The sequence below is a fragment of the Vulpes lagopus genome, chromosome 13, assembly GCF_018345385.1.
Source record: "Vulpes lagopus strain Blue_001 chromosome 13, ASM1834538v1, whole genome shotgun sequence".
Lineage (NCBI taxonomy): Eukaryota > Metazoa > Chordata > Mammalia > Carnivora > Canidae > Vulpes > Vulpes lagopus.
Genome location: NC_054836.1, coordinates 51,276,455 through 51,291,985, shown reverse-complemented (window position 1 = coordinate 51,291,985; position 15,531 = coordinate 51,276,455). Strand labels below are relative to the sequence as shown.

Below are 15,531 nucleotides of genomic sequence, written 5' to 3'. Positions count from 1 at the left end.
GAGATTGATTCTGTAAAAAAGAACTGAAGGATGAAAATACTCAAGTGGTGACCCAGCAGTCCTGTTTAGCAAGGTAGCATCTACTTTCTCTCCACAGAGCTGCTGCTGGTCTCCCGGCCAGGTGTAGCTCACGGCCATAGCTTTACAAATGGGGTTTGGAGAGAAAATGAATGGAGTGTTTCTGTTGTGACTCCTGCGTTACATTAGAGGGCACACTGCTACCAGGTTATGAGTTTCGCTATGCCTAGAATGCAGTTGGTTGCCTTGACTTAGTTTTTTCAGCAATTAAATGATGGAGTCCATCCTGTTGGGGGGGGGGGGGTGGAGAGCTTACCTGCCTTATTTTAAGCTTGCCGTCTATCAACAGTGACCAGCATTGAATTTGGATCTCTTCATTGGCAACACTTAATTTTAAGCTTCCTGCTAAATGACTTTGTGTCTCCCAGCATTATTTTGTTTAAAAAGAGAGACCAAGGTGCAGTTGGCTTAGAACATTAGTTTTTGATAAACGTTTATCACGTACCATTATGTGATAAACAAAAAAACTGGTCTGTGGTCAGATACGTTTAGACAACCCTGGGCTGCAAAGTCCTTTCATTTTCTTTATTGTAAGACTTTAACGTGCTCCTACGCTTTGAATGCAGTCAAGGAGGACTTGAGTACTATGCATTTCCCTGGTATAAATTCGTCCTTTCAGAGAGGATCACCTAGGCCCCCATTTCCATAGGACACCAGTTAGGGAAGTAGCAGATTCAGATGCCAGCGGGGTGGACAGCTACCATAAATGAGCCAAGGAAGCTTGTAGAACCCCACGTGATGACTATGGTATCCTGAAGAATTCATGCCCCATCGCCAAGGAAAAGCTCCTGCTCAGTTTCGAAAGATTATCTCCATTACGAGAAAGCAAGCCATTGTTGCTAAAACTAATAGTTATTTATCCAATGCCAAAAATCTGAGGTTTAGGAGAAATCTTCCTCTTTAAAAAGAAAAAATAGCAACTGAGTCAGGTCTTGAGAAACCACTCTGGATGAAACAAGTCCTATTTCAGAGCAGAGCCTGAGAGCTACCGGTGTGCCGCTGCTTCAGCTCGGGGGTCTGGGGAGCAAAAGACCTGGAAGGCGGGCCTCTGGTGCCTCTGCCACCCAGCCCCCCCGCCCTGCTCCAGGCTCCAGTCCCCCCCCCTTGCTGAGCCAGAAAGGGGAGAATGGCACTGCCAGCGCTTTCTGGTGTTGGCCGGTTCCATGTCTTTCGAGTCCTGGGACTAATTCTATTATCTCTGAGTTCTCCATCTGCTTACTTTTAGCCTCTTTCTGCCCGGAGGATGGGGAGGAGGAAAGTGGGCAGGGAGGTGGACAATGCGCGGCAAGTGCTTCGTGCTGGGGATGCCGCGGTCTCACCCGAGTGTGGGTGTTGGCCGCAGGCCGCCCTAGCCAGGCCCGGAACAGCAGAGCCGCATCTCCTCCAGGCCCCGGAGGCTGCGGGGGCCAAAGTCAGGGTGGCTGCCCCCTGGTTTGGCGCGGGGGGGCCCCCTCCTTGGCCTGCAGACGGCCGCCCCCTCAGCGCACCTGCGGCGCCTCTGCACCCACATTCCTTCCTCCGAGGACCCCATCAGAGGGCCTCCCTGGAGCTCTGGCGCCGTCGGGGCCGGGGAGGGGGCTGGGGGGGCGGCTTCCCACCCCGCCCGCCCTCACCACCCCGTCTCTTCCCCGCAGCAGGGCTCCGGGCAGGGGTTCACGCCCTCCCCGGTGGAGTACCAGTCCCCGGGCCTGACCTCCCACTCCCCGGTGCTGTCGGGCAGCTACAGCAGCGGCATCTCCTCCCTGAGCCGGTGCAGCACGTCGGAGACCTCGGGCTTCGAGAACCAGGCGCCCGAGGGGCCGGCGCAGGCGGCGGGGCCGGGCCCGGAGGAGCAGGGCCGCCGGGAGAGCCGGACGCCGCCGCCCTACAGCGTGTACGAGCGGACCCTGCGGCGGCCCGGGCCGCTGCCGCACAGCCTGTCCATCCCGGTGGCGGTGGCGGTGGCGGCCACGGTCGAGCCGCCCGCGCTGCCCCCCAAGCCGCCGGCGCCGCGGCCCGGGCCCCCCGAGAACGGGCCGCGCAGGACCGAGCCCGGCCCCCGGCCGCGGCCGCTGCCCCGCAAGGTGTCCCAGCTGTGAGCCGCGGGGGGGCGCTGCGGGCGGGCGCCCCGGACCCTCCCCCTTGCTCCTTCAGCCGGCGGAATTAAAACCTGCTTATTAACACGTTGCACAATATTAGAAAAAAGTCACTGATCTCAAACGCCGGGTGGTCGTGGCCTGGGGCTGACTTTCCTTAGGTGTCTCCCCTCTGAAAGTGGTAAAGAGCGTTAAAGACTTCTCTTGGATCTTTTTATGTTCACCCCCCCCCCAACACACACACACACACTTTTTTTTCTTTTTATAATCCAGTTGCACGTCCACACCAGTAGGCCGTCGCCGAACCACAGGGCGCGTGCAGTTGTCGTGTCCTTGTGACCTTGCACTTGGTCCCCTGCGAAAGCAAAGGCCGGGCACAGCCTAACGCGGTGGCCCTGCTAATGGGAGGCTTCTCGTGGGCTCATGGGTGCCCACCCCGAGTTCCCAGTTCAGGCGGCCTTCGCTAGGCCATGCACTTAAGCAGTTGCAAGGAGGAGGCCTGCAGGTGATTTTGTTCTCGAAACAAAAACTAACTCTTCGAGGTTGCTTTTGACATTCGACCCCTTGTCTGCTTTCTTAAGCCTCTGCTCTGTGAATTGCTTGGTGGATCCCTTAGGGCCCGGACACCAGGGCATCTACTGTAGTTCTTCTCGAGGTACAGTTGACTGTCGGGAGTTGCAGTCGGCTCGATTAAGCAGAGGAGCCCGGGAGAAATGTTTACTTGAATCTTGTGCTTCCGTACTTGATAGTTTCCTCCCCAGCCTTTGTCATTGAAGAAGAGCAGATGTTCACGTGTTAAATAGGCACAAATTAATGTGTCCCATTAACGAGAATTCAGGAATCGATACAGGACAGTATTAAATCAATAGCGTAAATGAAGAAAAAAACCTTGGAGAAAATAGATTAGCATGATTAAATGGCAAAAGGACTTTCAGAAGGCAAGGGCATTAACTTTCAGTCCTGCACCGAGTGGAAAAGTCTTCACAACTCCCCAGGCTCCGAGCGGAGCTTGCCTTCGTAGCGGATCCCGCTTCTTGTTGAAGGGGGAGATGGCCGCAGACCCCTCTGGCTTGGGTATTGCTGCACAGCGTCTCAGAGCTGGGTAGGGATGCTAAGGCCCCAGTTGCAGGAGTGTGAAAAAAGCACCTTGTATGTAGTAATGGATTTTGTATCTATGTCTTTTTCTTTTACTGACTGTTTATAACACTCAATTGACGATAAATATGACTGTATTTTAAATCATACTGTTAAATATTTTCCCTCTTTTGTTGGGAAGCTCATTTTAGTTTAACCGTGTTTGTTTTTGTTGATAGCTTACCTGGAAGGCAGTGACCACTTTTTTATATTCTCTTAATGAAACCATTCAGCAGGTATATGCTGTTGAGGCTGGTTATAGAGGTTTTCTATAATAAATGTTCAAGTATTTTTGTACATAACTGGTTAATTTTAATAAGAGATACCATTATGTGTAAAAAAAAAAGTAAAAATAAAAGCAAACAGTTGTGGATGCAGTATGATTGTTATAATTATGCCAAATACTTTATGTATGGAAAAGAATATTTGTACATACGTGCTTTTAACAATAATTCTGCCATTATTGACTTTACAATTTTGAATGTCAGAAAGATTAATATATGTTAAAATATTTATGTTTAGTGAAAGTATTCATAATGGAGAAAAGGAACATACGAATTTTAGCTTTGTATCTTGCAAGTTTTGCAGTCAGAAATTTCTGGAACTAGCTTTTGCTTTTGATGATAACACTTTGTGTTTGTAATCACATTCTTAAAACTATCTACACACACACATACATAGGAAGCTCCATATTCCTGTTGCTTTAAGCAGTAAAGCCTTCCACTTAAATAAGTTGACATGCATAAGGTAACAAAGCTTCTTTGATTTCCTTTTCCTTTGTAATTTAATAGATCGTTGACTAGTGCTTGGGCACTGTATAAATCAGTGTTATCTGCTCTTGAAGCCATTTTTTAAAGAAGTTTTTTGGCAATGAACAGTTCAATTTATCACGTGCGTGTATTTCTGAAGCAGCTATATAGCAGAACATTTCAAAAGACTCTTAGCTCAGATGTTCATGTTGGTTGCTGCTGAATGGTAAATATTTAATAAAATTACCTGATTAATCTTAATACAACTGTCTTTATTCCTCTTTTCAGTGTGTCTTCGCCCAAAACAAAAGCTGTGTGTATCTCTTGGTCATATCGTAGCGAAATTATCAGACTCCTTCGTTGATAGATCCTGTTTTGTTGTTGTCTTGCCTTGGTTGATGTACTTCTTCCGCCTACAAAGCTTATTTATGCTTTAGAGGAAAAGAAAGTTGAAAAAGTAATGGTATTGGTCACTACCAGTAGAGAAGCAAGATTTAGCTGGGTGGGAGACTGTTAATTAACCTAACCAGAGCCATTTTCAAAAGTCAAGGCATGGGGTGCCAACTCTTGGTTTCAGCTCAGGTCATCAGCTCAGCATTCTGAGATCTAGCTCCCTGCCGGCTCGTGCTGGCCTGTGCTGGGCCTGGAGCCTGCTACGGATTCTCTCTCCTTCCTCAGCCCCTTCTCACCCACCCCCTACACACACTCCCTGCCCCGTTGCTGCTTCTGTGCTCACTCTGTCTCTTTCTCTCAAAAGAAAGCTAAAACCATCCAGGTTTGTTTACATTGGAAAACTTGACACAAGACAGGTAACTGCCAATCATGCAAAGGAATAGCTGCTGGTGCCAGCTGTGACAAATTCTATCCACGGGCCAGCTTTTCTTCCTGATTTTCATAAAAGGATGGAAAACCTATTTGACAAACACTGCAAAACCCATCGACTATAAGATTTCTGTTAATAGAACCTGGCGTTTAATGTTGTGAGATGCATCTATTCTGTGTTAGGTTTACAACATTTATGTGACTCAGTGCTAAGCAAGCCATTGTCTAAAGCCTCCATCCCATTAAATACCAAAACCCATTTAAAGGCCATAGTCATGTCCTCCTGATTGTTTCTCAACATTAACTAAGTGATTTTAGAGCATTTTTGGATCATTTTCATTACAACAGAGCCCGTAAGTATTTCGATTCTACAAGCATAATTACAATATGAATAGCTCTGCTTCCTACCTAAGTAGTCTTCTCTCTGGATGGTTATTGATTGTTCCACAAAACACAACAAAGAGAATAACAAGTTGCACAGCTTTGCCTTTATTTGATCTTTACATATTAAAACGTGGCTGTACCAAATGAATTCTTAGTTATTGATTGAAATAAGCCTTGCCCTCATTACATAAGAATACTATAACAAAAGCCTTGAAAAATTGACCAAATTCCAATCCCCTATTATTACTTTTTACACATTCCTTTAATTTTTTCTACATATATTTATTGCATAGTTTTTCTACATTGTTGAGTGTGGTTCCCCAAGAATCGCCAACATAACCAGTTAATATAGGGCCGACTCATTGCCAGTGGGGAGAGCAACACACCTCAGTCGAGCTTTCTTTGGGTTTCAGGGAGGGAAGGGCAAGATCAGATTTTACTGGAATTTTGGAGTTTTGTTTAAGGTGGGACTTTCAGTGAGCAGGCATTGTTGAAGATTGGGTAAACATCATGATAGGATTGTTCAGGTTTGATGGAAATAACAAGGTGAGAATTTTGGGTTTAGGGGTTCAGAAAGTGCTAGGATAGGAACTGTCAGTTGATGCTTTCTGTTGCTGATTTGATAGAATCGGTTGAAAAGTTCCTGTTATGAACAATAAAGTTATTTGCCCCACCAAGAGAGTCCTCATAAGCTTGATGCTAATGAACATTGGAATATGGAGTCATAGTCATGTAGACTACAGCTGTATGAGATAGTTTCAGTTCTCAATGTATACATTTTATATAGTTATAGTCACAGTAAACCTAGACAAATTATTTTATAGTATTTGCATATAACATAAGTAAAGGCAAAGTAATATATTCCATAATTCATTGAGCCATTCCCTTGTTAATTGACATTATATTGTTTCTAACCTCCGGCTCCTACAAACACCACCACTTTGACTCTTCTTACATACAGCTTTGTCCAGGTTTTGGATTGTTATTTCCTTACAAAGTACACTGAAATTGCAGAGGCAGAGGAATGAGGATTTTTATAGTTCTTTTGCGTATTGGCAAATTTGTTCCCAAAAGTGTTGTACCAATTTTAATGCCACCAGCAATATCTTTCCGTGATTGGATATTGATGCAGTATTTTGTGCTATGTGGGAAGAAAACATTGCTGCCTTACCCAAAATTTGAGAAAATGTTCATAAGTCTTTTACAGAATCTTGTGCTAAGGAAATTGATGTCTTTACAAAGGAAATGAAAAGGAGTGATAAGAAGACAGAAAAGAAACAAGCTAATGCTAATATTCACATGGCACCTACTGAAAATACTTTATCCCAGAGGAGAAATTGCTAGGAAGATCCTTACTAGAAAAGCCTTAGCATTCTGAACACAAATACAACCTCACTTATCCAGAGTTTACCCCTGTCATTCACAATCCGTGAAGGACTCAAAAACCTGGAAGCGAGGACGGCGACCTGAACAGCTCTGGTAAATGCCACATTCTGCTGAGTCAACTGTCTCCACGAAGATGAGGCTGATAAAAAGTCTGTTGTGTTTGAACTAAGTTACCAAAGAATAAGTTCTTACTTTGTATGTGGGTGGAGGAGTGGAGGGGTCAGGGGGTGGAGGGGATGGGTTTCTAGCAAGCTATTCAAGTAGAAAAAAAAAAAAAAAAAATGAAGTCAACTCCAGAGAATAAAAAAAAATTGTATAAAAGTAAATGTAATTATAGTACACTGTGGGGGTCAGCTATATATAATATTTACATAGCCACAGAAAAGTAAAACATATTGATCTAATCCCAAATTGTAATTAGACTGGAAAGATGAGGGTAAGGAAGGAATTGTATGTGTGGAGAATAAATTCTCATCTTCTATAAAGGGATGTCAGTGGTGAAGGAGAGGAAGAAATTTTCTTGAGTCCAAGATTCTGTTCTAGCTGGGCTAAGAATTAAAAAATCATTTTCTCTATTATCCAAAAGTTTATTCCCAAAAGTGGTATGAGAGAGTAAAGGCCGTGGTTGCACAAGTGATAAGAATATATGGTATCACCAGACTTCCACAAATGGGAGACCCGTCCAGGCAGGCTCTACTGGAATGGGACGTGCCAGTCCTAACAAGCAACAAAGGTTGAGATAGTAGCTCCTAGCCCACAAAGGACCTTGGTTAACAGATTCCTGAGGGCTGGCGGGGCTGGACAAAGAGTGCTGCTTATTACTACTTGTCTCCGATCCCCATTCCATGTGGCCCCCAAGGTGCATCCAGGGAAGTGCGCCCTCCGAATGGTCAAGACCACGTGGAGTATCCTTACTGGTCCCAAAGTCAAGCTCTTTGACAGAACAAGACAAAAGGAAAAAATCTCATCCAATTTTTCTTACTGTGCACATTAACAGTTTTAGCTCAGCCTTGGATCTCTTGGAAACACGCTAATACCTAGAAGGGGTGTGCCACAGGGTTGGAGATGGTATGTTTTGTAGTGTATTTCATTGCACAGAACTTTTTGAGGTTTCCGGGTGACCTGGTGTCAAAATAACCCATTCCGTGACCAACTTATCCTAACATGAGGGCCTCTGGGTTAGGCGGTGAGTGCTCTAACAACTTCTAAGTGCCCCCACCCAGTCCCCCATGCCCACCAGCTCTGTAGCTTTAGCTTTCAACGTGTCCCATAGCAATAGCCTTGACGTCATGCACAATAACCCACAACAAAGCTTGTCTAAGTACACAGTGGTTTGACAATCATTGAATTCCCCTATCTGGGAAGCCAGTCTGAACAGTCAGCTTATAGGATCCATGCCTGCATTCTGCCCAAGGGTGGGTTTCATTTTGCTTTGTTTTGTAGTGACAAATGGCAAAAAGACAGGCAAGGAGAAACAAAGGCCATCTCTGGGAGGAAATGGATCAGTAACCCCAGAGTACCATATTTTTACCAAGAGTCCTTAAGCCCCAGGAATTAGTTCTGGTACTTAATCTACTAAATTTAGAAGGAACAAAAATCTCACCTCTCTTGCTCCATCTGACCCTATAAGACAGGGATCTGGGGAGGCTGACTTAAGAAGTCTTACCTTCGGGGTGCCTGGCTGGCTCAGTGGTTGAGTGTCTGCCTTCGGTTCAGGGTGGTCCCGGGGTCCTGGGATCGAGTCCCACATCGGGTTCACCGTGGGGAGCCTGCTTCTCCCTCTGCCTGTGTGTGTGTCTCTCATGAATATATACCTAAAATCTTAAAAAAAAAAAAAAAAAAAAAAAGTCATCTTACTTTCTGCTGGTTTTGTATCCTATATCCCACGATCTCAAAGCTACGAAATCATCAGAGCCAATATCCAGTGGAAGTTTATCCAGCTATGTCAAGTGAAAGACAGGAAGAACTTTTCCTTGGTCCAGGGTTCTTCTAGCTGGGCTAAGAATTAAATTTACATGTGATAGACTAACAGGAGAAAATAAACCGAAGTTTTATTACATGGATTTGTGCAACTGAGACCAAAAGAAATAACCAATGCAGGCAGCTTTTACATCTTTTAGACCAAGAGACAAATCTGTGAGGAATTGACCTCAGGACCAAGAAAACTTAACTTTGGGAGCTTCAGTTGGTAAGGAATTCTAAACAGAACTTGGACTAGGGGAGTAAATTAATAAAAAGTAACAAGGGTTGTTTAAACCGCCTTCTTGGCTCTAAATTTGCTATCTTTGGTGATAAGGAGGTCTCTTGACCTTTCACAGAGGAGATTTATTTGCAGCTTTCCGGGGGACAGAGGAGGGTCTGACTGTCCTTCTCACACAGACTGTCTATAAATAAGTTTTATTTAAGGTAATCAACAGGCCAGGTAGCATAGTTTAGGCAGCCTGCCCTTGATCCCCATAATAGAAAATGCTTAAAATTTAAAGACCGTCAAAAGATAGCAACTTAAGATACTTTTTTACTTAGAGATATCAGGGCAAACATTGAGAAATAACTTTTAAAATGGAAATATTGGTCTCTGGGGAATTAAAAATGGCTAGGGACAGAAATACTGTCGGGGACGCCTTTCACAGTGGCTTTGTAGAACTATATGCATATATGACTGTGAGACATTTTTAAGAGACTGAAAAAAAATGAATTCTACAACATTCAGATACCATCATGCTGGTTTCATGTTCCCCGACTTATTTTTTTCTTCTCTTCTATGACATTGCTGATTAGGAGCTAAAACTCTTTGAGAAGCCTGCCTGGGGTTTACCACCAGGTGTCTACCTAAAGGAATAGGGATGCAGGTCGCCGGAAGTGAAGGGGAGGGGGTCTCTGGGCCCAGGTGAAAGTCCTCCAGGAGTGGAAGTGATTGGCAGGAACACAAGCTCACTTCACACTCAAGTCATTTGCAGCAGGTTTAAAGCACAAGATCCTCTTTGTTCTTTAGTAGCAGCACCAGGCACCTCACAGCAACAATTTTGAGACAGGATTCCTAAAGGACACTGCAAGGTTTACCGGTTTACAGGTTCCTTTTGTGTCAGGTACGTGACTTCTCATTCTGGTAGAAGCACACATAGGTCTGGGTGTAACGTGCTTGCCAGCAATAGCCAGGAGTCCCAGGTTAGTTCCCTCCACGGGGGAAAAACCAGCAGATACACAGTGAGTGTTATGTAGGCTTCAGGCCTAAGCCAAGAAATTTGGTGGAGGAGGATCTCCTGTGACACTCATTGTCCCTCTACTCATGTTCAAATTCTTGCCTCAACACCCACAACCTACACAAATCCTCATTCCCAACCCAGAGGAAGAGATGGTCTCCTCATCAGCATCAAGATCCCCATCCAGGAGCTGATCCCATACTACTTCCCTCCCTCCTCTGAACTCTTCCTTATCAGAAACCCTTCCTTACCCTGAGGAAGTGAGAGGGAATCTGGTGGTGACCTTTGACCCCATTTATCACAGCGATCTAAAAAGTGCCTGAGTCTGAAACCCCAGAATAGAGATAACTGAATACCAACCCAGACAGCAGGATAACTTTCATTTTCTTTCTCATTTTTTTTATTCCTTTTGGTAAGGCAACTTTCTAAGCCCAAGGATATACAAAAAGTTGACCGACTTCACAGTGTTAAATTTCAAAACAAGTAAGTCAAAGAAAAATACAGCTAAGACAAAAGAACAGACAAAAAACCATTTGCACTAAGTCTGACAATGTTAATATCTTTATAAAGAATTCATACATGCAGATTTTTAAAAATAATAACAAAGACACTGTTAAGAGGCATGAGAATCAGGGCACCTGGGTGGCTCAGTGGTTGAGCGCCAGCCTTTGGCTCAGGTCATGATCCCAGGGTCCTGGGATCAAGTCCTGCATTGGGCTCTCCACAGGAAGCCTGCTTCTCCCTCTGCCTATGTCTCTGCCTCTCTATATATATCTCTCATGGGTAAATAAATAAAATCTTAAAAAAAAAAAAAAAAGGCACAGAGATCAGAAAGGAAGGGAGAAAATATGGTAACAGGCAAATAGGTAATTTATAAAAGATGAGGGGTAAACAAACATGGGAAATTAAAAAAAACACTAATCCAAGAAAAAAAAATAAAGTAACATTTGTTGCTGATGAAATTAGCTATATGTATAAAATGATAGCGCTCAATTCTGAGAAGAATCGGTAAAAGCTGTATCCATTGATACAGCTGGTGGCACTAAATTAGGATAACCTTTTCAAATACAATTTGTTAATATGGATCAAGAGTCTAAAAAATGGTCGTGTCCTTTGAGCCTTAACTTCATTACTGGAAATCTATACTAAAAAAATATTTCAAAATGGGACATGCATATATGGAGAAGCAACAGGCAAAAATATCAAGACATAGAAATATTGGTATAGAGATGGTCACATAAAATAGAACACAGCTAATCAACGGAATGGTACACACTACCTTTTAAAATATTTTTGAAGTCTGGTAATAAAGAGGAAACCCTAATAGTGCATGAAATGCAAAAAGACTTTATATGCACACTATGATTACAGGATTTTTTTTTCTTAAATTGAAATATAGTTAAAAATACATTGAAACAGTTGACAATGTTACCTTCGTTTCAGGTATACAACACAGTGGCTCCGTATCTGCATATGTTGTGCTGTGGTCACCACAAGTTCAGCCACCACGTTCCCATATAACACAATACTGTTGATTATATTCCCTATGCTGTCCCTTTGATCTTCACAACTTATCCATTCCATAACTAGACGCCCATATCTTCCTTTCCCCTTCACTCCTGCTTGCCCATCCGCCCCACACTCCTCTCCTCTGGCAACCATCAATTTATTCTACGTAGTTATGGATTTTGTTTCTTTTTTGCTTTTTTAGAGCCCATATGTAAGTAAAACCAGATGGCATGTGTCTCTGTCTGACTTATTTCACATAGAATATCCTCTGAGTCAATCCATATGGTCACAAATGGTGAGAGCACATTCCTTTTTATGGCTAATGGTACATGGTGTGTAGCTAGCACATCTTCTTAACCATTCATCTTTGGTGGACATCTAGGTTACTTCCATATCTTGGCTGTTATAAATAATGCAGCAGTGAACACAGGGGTGCATATATCTTTTCATAATTACTATTTTTTTTTTTTTTCATAATTACTATTTTTGAGTAGATACCCAGTAATGGAATTACCAGATTGTATGGCATTCCTATTTTTCCTTTTTTTTGAGGAGGCTCCATACTGTTTTCCAGTGGCTGCCCCAATTTACATTCTCACCAGCAGAACCTTTTTTTAAAGCACATACTTTCAAGCAACACACCAAACTGATAAAAGTTGTTTTCAGTAGTGAAGTTATGGATGACGATTTGTGTTTATTTTTAATGTTTCAACTTTTAAAATAATTACTCATAATTTACCAAAAAAGATAAGAGGGCCAAGGAACAACCAACTCAGAGTTATTTTCTAGAAGTGAGAAAATTTTCGGGGAGGAGAAGCAGGAGCAGCCTCAGGCATGGATCTGGTGAACTTTGCTCATCTTCTCAGAGCTGAATGGGGGTGGAGAGGGGGGGACATCCTTCCACCCCAAGGCATAGTCAGCTTCCTCCCTTAGTAGCTCTGGGGATGCTGGGAATGGACTATAATTAGGACCTGTGGGGATGTAACATAACAGAGTTTGGAGAAACAGAGCCAAGAGGTAAGAAAAAGGGGTTGGCTCACGACGGAGTCACACAGCTCCATGGGGTCAAAGGGGGAGGGGGGCAGGAGGAAGAATCAGAGAAAGAAAAGGATGAGTGTTAGGAGAGGAGGCCAAGGGCTTGGGGAGAGGAGCAGGAGACCCAGAACAACAGACTGGAAACAGCAAGACGGAGCTTTGATGGGGCGCCTGGGTGGCTCAGTCAGTTAAGCAACTAACTGCCTTTGGCTCAGGTCATGATCTCAGGGTCCTGGGATCTTGGCCGGAGCCTGTTTCTCCCTCTCTCACTCCCACTGCTTATGCTCACTCGCTCACTCTCTAAGTAAATAAATATTTTTTAAAAAAGAGAAAGAGAGAGACAGTGCTTTGAGGCATGTGCTGGGGAAAAGTGGGAAACATGCAGGCACAGACTGAGTTTCCCAAATGCCCGAATTTCCCAATTAGCAAGTTTACACACATTTTTCACAAAAAGAGAAACAAGAATAAGAGGATGTAGCTATCTGTGTTGGCTTACTGTCCGAATTTAGGGGGCACTTTATCCTTCTAGGGTGTTGCTGTGTTCTGTGTTTTTGTACAGTTAGTGAACCTGGATGCCAGGGTCATCCCCAGTATCTTTAACTTGCACCATTAAAAGGCAGCAGCCCAGCCCCGCTTTCTCCCATTTCATTAAACCTGGGAGGCTGAGAAGCAGAGGAGAAGCCCCACCTCCAGCTGGTGCATGGTGTGGGTGACGGTGTAGGGCCCGGGGCCACCCAGGAGTCCTGAGGAGATGAGAGGGCACAATTACAGACAGTAGTTTTGAGACTTTGCTATGCAAGAGTCAAACCGTCCCACAGGAATGAGAGGCTCAGTTCTCACCTTGGCCTGGACCAGTTAGAAGAATGTAGTTACTTAATAATCATTTTTTATAATTTAGTAAGTTTTGACCTGTTTTACTCTTCTTCCTCTCTCCCTCCACCATGCTGAGCTGTGATTTCAAACTTTTTAGGCTAAAGGCCTGGGGTACATTTTGAACCTTGAGTGCTTAGTTGCCATAGGATTCAAGTCAAAACTACCAGAGCGAGCTGCTAAGTGGGTGACTGCTCCCAGGGACTCCTTTTCTTTTCTCCCATATTCCTGTTATTAAAGAATATTCCTACGTTCTTTAAGCTGGTAGAAGGTGTATGTTATTCAGACAATTTGCTCCAGTTAGATACAGAAAATATTAGACACACAGGGCTGAAAGGAAGAGATGGGTTGGAGGGTGGGGCCTGGGTGGCAACAGCAAAAGTACATTTACTTGAGAGGCTGAAATGGTCTTTAGCTTCAGACTTGACTGTTAGCAATGCCCACTGGCTGCCTCAGCCAAGATGATCTGCTCACTGTCACCCGTGAGTGACACGTGACATGGGGCAGAGACAGCCACCTTCAACTGTATCTAAGCAGTATGCGGAGGTGGTTAATTTTTTCTTATCTGGCCCTTTGTCAGGGGCTGAAAACATTAGTAGAACAAGTCCCTTCCCTTTCCCCTAGTAGTTTTATCATCGAGACTAGATATTTTTAGGGACGCCTGGGTGGCTTAGCGGTTGAGCATCTGCCTTTGACTCAGGGCACGATCCCAGGATCCAGGATCGAGTCCCACATCAGGCTCCTTGCTGGGAGCCTCCTTCTCCTTCTGTCTGTGTCTCTGCCTCTCTCTGTCTATCATGAATAAATAAATAAAATCTTCAAAAAAAAAAAAAGACTAGATGTATTTGGGTGATTAAAAAACACTTAATTGGGGCCTACTTAGAACACAAATTTATAAGCATACAAAGAAAATAATTGTCCCTGTTTTCCAGGAATGATATATTAATTGGTGAATAATATCACAAGAAAAGCCATTGTGGACATGAATAAGTGATTCATTATGAAATTAGCGGCACAGCCCATAAATGCTGACTTCATATGCTATATATCCCATTCAACATATAGGTTCAAACACTGTGCTTGTCATGCTGTTAGCTTGATTTTCTTTAAGATGCTGAAACTAAGTTAATCTGGAGCTAATGATCCTGAAGCCCTGTCTTGGGTTTTCTTATTTTTAGAAAAGGGCAATCAGCTGAATGGCATGAATCTCTGACATGCTTGACTATGATATGAGGGGGTAATACTCCAAGTGTGCTCCTGGGGACATAAAAACTAACAAGACAATGTTTCCACCTTGAAGGAGGCTCCAGATTAATGGGAAGGAAGAGAAATGGACAAGCATTTAAACATAGGGTGATTCTGCTATTGGGCAGAGGATCTATCAACACCCCTCTTGACCCAGAAACTATACTTCTAAAAACTTATTCCAGGGGCGCCTGGATGGCTCAGTCAGTTATGCATCCGACTTGGTTTCAGCTCAGGTCACGACCTCATGGGTTGTGGGATGGAGCCCCTCATTGGCTCCTCGCTCAGTGGGGAGTCTGCTTGAAAGATTCTCTCCATCTGTCCCCCTCCCCCTGCTCTGTCAAATAAATACGTTTTTTTTTTTAAGATTTTATTTATTTATTCATGAGAGTAACAGGGCACCTGGGTGGCTCAGCTGGTTGAGCATCTGCCTTGGGCTCAGGGTGTGATCTCAGGGTCCTGGGAGCAAGCCCTGTGTCAGGCTCTCTGCCCAGCAGGGAGTCTGCTTCTCCCTCTGCCCCTCCCCCGACTCGTGCACAATCTCTCGCCCTCTAAAATAAATAAAATCTTAAGAAAAATAAATACTTATTCCAAGAAACTATCCCTAGTAGAAATGTGCACACTTATGCATAATCATTTCAACATCGATTATAATAATGAAAAATTTAAAATATTCTGAATGGCTAACAGCAGGGAATGAATTAAAATATCCATACATTGTAACTCTCAACAGCTTTTAAAAGGTTTGATGCATGGCCTATTTATTAACATAGAAAGATATTCACATCACTGCTAACAAAATTTTTATGATGTAAAATAGCACATATAGCATAAACTCGTTATCAAATAATTACACCCTCCTATATAAACTTAGAAATGCTAGGATATATGCCAAAAGGCTAGAATTGATTAAATCTGGGGGATTATACATTTGGTTTTTCTGGAGGGGGTTTGTTTATGTATATTTTTTATTTTTCTATGATTATTTCTATAAATAAATCAATAGCCAAACAGATAAATAAATAATAAGACACGGTAAGAACT

The 15,531-nt window shown here is 43.5% G+C and overlaps 1 protein-coding gene across 7 annotated transcripts in view; it reads left to right on the top strand.

The window, feature by feature from the left end:
- DOCK4 (dedicator of cytokinesis 4) overlaps window positions 1–4,297 on the top strand; it is a 409,301-nt gene extending 405,004 nt beyond the window's left edge. For 5 of the 7 annotated variants that reach the window (XM_041727815.1, XM_041727816.1, XM_041727813.1 and 2 more), the window contains one exon: window positions 1,713–4,297. In XM_041727815.1, the coding sequence (XP_041583749.1) occupies window positions 1,713–2,156 (444 nt within the window). In that variant the 3' untranslated portion in view covers window positions 2,157–4,297. The remainder of the gene's footprint in view (window positions 1–1,712) is intronic. The other 2 variants (XM_041727817.1, XM_041727814.1) reach the window with 1 other exon arrangement.
- The last annotated feature ends 11,234 nt before the right edge of the window (window positions 4,298–15,531 follow it).